The following is a 4,332-nucleotide window of genomic DNA, read 5'->3' as shown; positions in this document are numbered from 1 at the left end:
GGGAATTGAACTCAGGACCTCTGGAAGAGCAGTCAGTGTTCTTAACCACTGAGCCATCTCTCTAGCCTCCTAGTTCTTAATTTCTGGTGGGTTGTTTTTGTTTTGTTTTAATTTTTGTGGTTACCAGGTATTGAACCCAGGGCGTTGTGCATGCTAAGCTAGGACACCATCCTTCTGACTATATCTCCAGTCCCCTCAGCCCTTCAATCTAGATATTTCTCTAACCAAGGGGAAAACGCAGACTTTTCACCCCCTTCAGGTGCTACTCACTTAACCCTTCCTTGAACTTCAGGGCCAAAGAGCGATAATGAACCTCAAATGTGGTCACATTTTTTTTTAAGGCGAGTTGAAGTTCCTTGCTACTCCGGAAGCAATCAAAAACGTTTGATTCCACCAGGGTGGCCAGGGCCTTGATCATCATCTTCATGTTCCAGCAGGGAAGAATCTCAAACAACAGCTCCGTGGTGAAGGTTAAGCCAATGATGGCAGCGCACCTCACCAGCATCTGATGGGAAAGACTCATGCTGTCCAGCTGGACCAGAGAGATTTCTGCAGATGGAAAGCCATACACGGGACACGAGTTACCTACCATTATCAGATAGATGCATTCTAGAGGTAGACAACTATCCTGAGCTACAATCCTTGTTTGTGGAAACCTAGCCAAGCCAAGCCAACCCAAAAGAAATAGTTGCTTAATACTCAATTTATAAATACCCCTCCTGCTGAGGATAGTCAAGGTGCAGTTTCCGTGATCTAATATATATGGCATGAATAAGACAGATCTGAGGATATTATGGTTTAGTGTTAAACCATATAACTATGGTTGAGTGACAAAGATGTGTGAGGATCAAGTCACAGGAGGTCACAGCAGTCGGTGTCCCACTCCTTTGCTTTGAAGACTTTTCTAGCTCCCCGTGTGTCTCCACTGGTACTACTTCTCCCTAGACCTGCTCAGTAGGAAGCGCAAGTTCTCTATCTGTTCAAGACATTCATTTATTCCCATGACACACATTATTATCTCTATTGCATTGTGTCAGAGAGCCCAGAGCACCAATCCCAACTCTTCAACTATGTAGGCCCATGTCTGTTCCACCACAGGGCACGGCCGCTTGGGTTTCACGGTTCATGTGTACCTGAACTTCTGTTTTCGGTGTGCATGTGTGTGCGCATGAGTGTGTGTGTGTGTGTGTGTGTGTGTGTGTGTGTGTGATCTGAGGTCTGAAGCATCCTGGGCCCCAAGCATCCTGGATAACTTACTACAACCCTAGGCCCTTCTTGGGCATTTAAAAAAAAGGATTTGTTTATTTATTTATGTGTGTGAACCTGTGTCAGTACATTTGCACTGCATGCATTGGAAGCCAGAAGACAGCATCAGACCCACAGGAACTGGAGTTACAGGGGCTGTAAGTGTGGGTCCTGGAAACGTAACCCACTTTCTTTGCAAAAGAAGGAAGCACTCTCAATCATTGAATCCTCTTTCCAGCCCCCTTCCTGGTCATTTTATATCCATCAGAGACAAAATTTGCATTTCTCTACTTGTCCACAGAACACAGGCAGGCAGAAGTTGAAAGTCAGATAGGATACCTCCACGCTTTAGGGGCTCAGAGAATGAAACATAATAGAGACACCAAGCGTTCCTGGGCCATTCTCCCAAGCCTTTAATATTATTTCTGGATGACATATTGGAGCTGCATGCAGGCTACAAAACTGATTATTCAAAGTCATCGTCATTGAGTCGAGCAATACATTTCAGCTATGAGCTTGCTCTTTGTCATACCTTTCTCATGAACTTTGATGTCAGAAAATGTCTCTGTCTCAGTGTTAGATGTTAGATTTTTCTTCATTATGATTGGTTTCAGCTTAATGGACAAGGTATGACACTTTGTATATGTATATATGTGTGTACACATGTTTGTGTATGCACATGAATGCACACATGCTTGTTTATGTGTGTGCACTTACAAGCCAGAGTCTACACTGAAAGTCTTCCTCAATCATTCTTCACCTTATTTATTTTTAAAGATCTGTCATTTTATTTACGTATATGTAGTTGCCAACATGCACACAGAGGCCCGCAGAAGCCAGAAAAGGGTAAGGTCTACTGAAACTAGAGTTACAGGCATTTATGAACTACTCAATGTGGGTACCATTGAACTTGGGTCTTCTGGAAGCTCAGTAATCACTCTTAATCTATAAGTTATCTCTTTAGTCCTCCCCTACCCCCTTTTTGAGACAGAGTTTCTCTGTGTAGTGTTGGCTTTCCTGGAACTCACATAGACCAGAGTGACCTCAAAGTCACAGAGATCCTTGACCTCTGTCTTCCAAATTATGGCATTAAAGGTATGCACCACCACATCCAGCTGTCTTTGAGATAAGTTTTTGAGATAGGATCTGTGGTGATTTGAATGAGAATGCCCCCCTTCATAGGGTCATGCTAATCTCCAGTTGGTGGAACTGTTTGGGAAGGAGTAGGAGGCGTGGCCTTGATGGAGGAGGTATGTCATTGAAGGCAGGCTTTGGGATTTCAAAAGCCCATGTCATTCCCAGTCAGCCCTCTATCCACTTCAGAATAAGGACATATGCGGTTGGCTATTGCTCCAATGCCATGTCATGCCTGCCTGCTGCCATGTTCTCCACCATTGATGGTCCTTGGGCTTTAACCCTCTACAAATATGAGCCCAGGATTAAATGTTTTCTTTTATGATTTGCCTTGACCATGTTGTTTTTGTCATGATGATAGAAAAGTAACTTACACAGGTTTTTTTTTTCCCCCCACAGAATCTTATACTCTCCAAATTCCACTGATCTGATTAACCTAAGTCTCAGAGAGCATCCTATCTTTACCTCCTTGGTGCTAGGACTAAAAATATGTTTCACCACCATGTCTGGCTTTTTTTGTTTTTAAGGGAACTCTAGAGCTTGACCTCGGGTCCTTCCTCAAGCCTATACAAGCAACTTACCAACCGAGCCACCTCCAGACGCTTCACACTACGCTCTTTCATGCATTCCAGTAAGCATTTGTTCAACTCAGAGTATGTACAGAGGGAAGGAGGCTCCTAACCAGAGGGGGGAAAATAAACCAAGCCCACCGTGTGACCTGCCTCCTGCATGGGAGAACACAAAACAAGTACTCAAGGGACTTTGTTAACTTTTTTTTTTTTTTTTAAGACAGCCATCCTAAAAAGAGGCCAAAGTAAAACCTACTGGAAAGTGAATGCATCTTCAATGTTCTTTACCTTTTAGCGAAGCTGGAGGTGACAAATTCTTTAGTCTGACACCACTCGCAAGGTAACAGACTTCTTTCCGTCCCTCAGGCATGGAAGTATAGAAATGCATGTCTTCTGTTGGCTTGACAGAATGCTCTGATGGGGAGGCAAGAGGCAGGGGAAGTTAAGATCAACAGCCTGTCTTCGAAAAGTCCTATTTCCCTGAGAACTTTGAGAAGGGACTCAGCTGAGAAAGACTAAGCAGAGACATGTTGGTTCACCAAATGTTCTAGAACATCTTATTTTAAATAACACTCATACCTGGACCTCTAAAGTAACTCAAAATTACTTTATGTTCCTTTCTCACCCTCCAAAAGAAAAAAAAAAATGGTACTATTGATGTTTCTATAGTACTTTTAATTTTAGAATACTAGGTTCACAGTAAGCCTAGACTCTAACCTGTTACCTAAAGGAATATAGAGCTATGTGCTCATTCATATTCCCACTGAGCTTATTTGGACATGGCAATAACCAGAGGGAGATTTAAAATCGTGAGGTTTGAGAATAAACATGCCTAGTAAGGTGGTCTACCCATACTCAAAATGTTTATCCCTTAAGTCATTCATATAACACTTGGTAGGTGAAGTACAAAGCTAGAGGTGAATAGTATAGTCAAGTTCCTCATCTCCTGAAGGGATAGGTAAATCATGCACTCAAAGACAGCAAAGAAGTAAGTGACTCATCAGGGAGCTCACGTGGTAAGTACTAGACAGTTCATACCAACATTTACTGATTATTTGTAATTAATTTATTAGAGACTGTCCTAGCTGGTTTCATGTCAACTTGACACAAACTAGAGCCATCAGAGAGGAAGCAGCCTCAGTTGAGAGAATTCCTCCATGAGATCCAGCTGTCAGGCATTTTCTCAATTAGTGATCAATGCGGGGGGCGGGGGCCCCAGCCTGTGGTGAGTGGTGCCATCCCTGGGCTGGTGGTCCTGGGTTCTGTAAGAAAGCAGGCTGAGCCAGGCAGTGGTGGCACACGCCTTTAATCCCAGTACTTGGGAGGCAGAGACAGGAATATTTCTGAGTTTGTGGACAGCCTGATCTACAGAGTAAATTCCAGG

At 43.3% G+C, this 4,332-nt stretch overlaps 1 protein-coding gene across 6 annotated transcripts in view; it reads right to left on the bottom strand.

The window, feature by feature from the left end:
* Adcy10 (adenylate cyclase 10) overlaps window positions 1-4,332 on the bottom strand; it is an 82,902-nt gene that overhangs the window by 23,584 nt on the left and 54,986 nt on the right. For all 6 annotated transcript variants that reach the window (XM_031388028.1, XM_031388037.1, XM_031388003.1 and 3 more), the window contains 2 exons: window positions 3,237-3,362; window positions 271-549 (listed from right to left, as the gene is read on the bottom strand). In XM_031388028.1, coding sequence (XP_031243888.1) covers window positions 271-549; window positions 3,237-3,362 — 405 coding nt within the window. The remainder of the gene's footprint in view (window positions 1-270; window positions 550-3,236; window positions 3,363-4,332) is intronic.

The sequence above is a fragment of the Mastomys coucha genome, unplaced genomic scaffold (assembly GCF_008632895.1).
Source record: "Mastomys coucha isolate ucsf_1 unplaced genomic scaffold, UCSF_Mcou_1 pScaffold1, whole genome shotgun sequence".
Lineage (NCBI taxonomy): Eukaryota > Metazoa > Chordata > Mammalia > Rodentia > Muridae > Mastomys > Mastomys coucha.
Note: the sequence above shows the minus strand (reverse complement) of the source record. Positions and strands in the feature narration are given on the sequence as shown.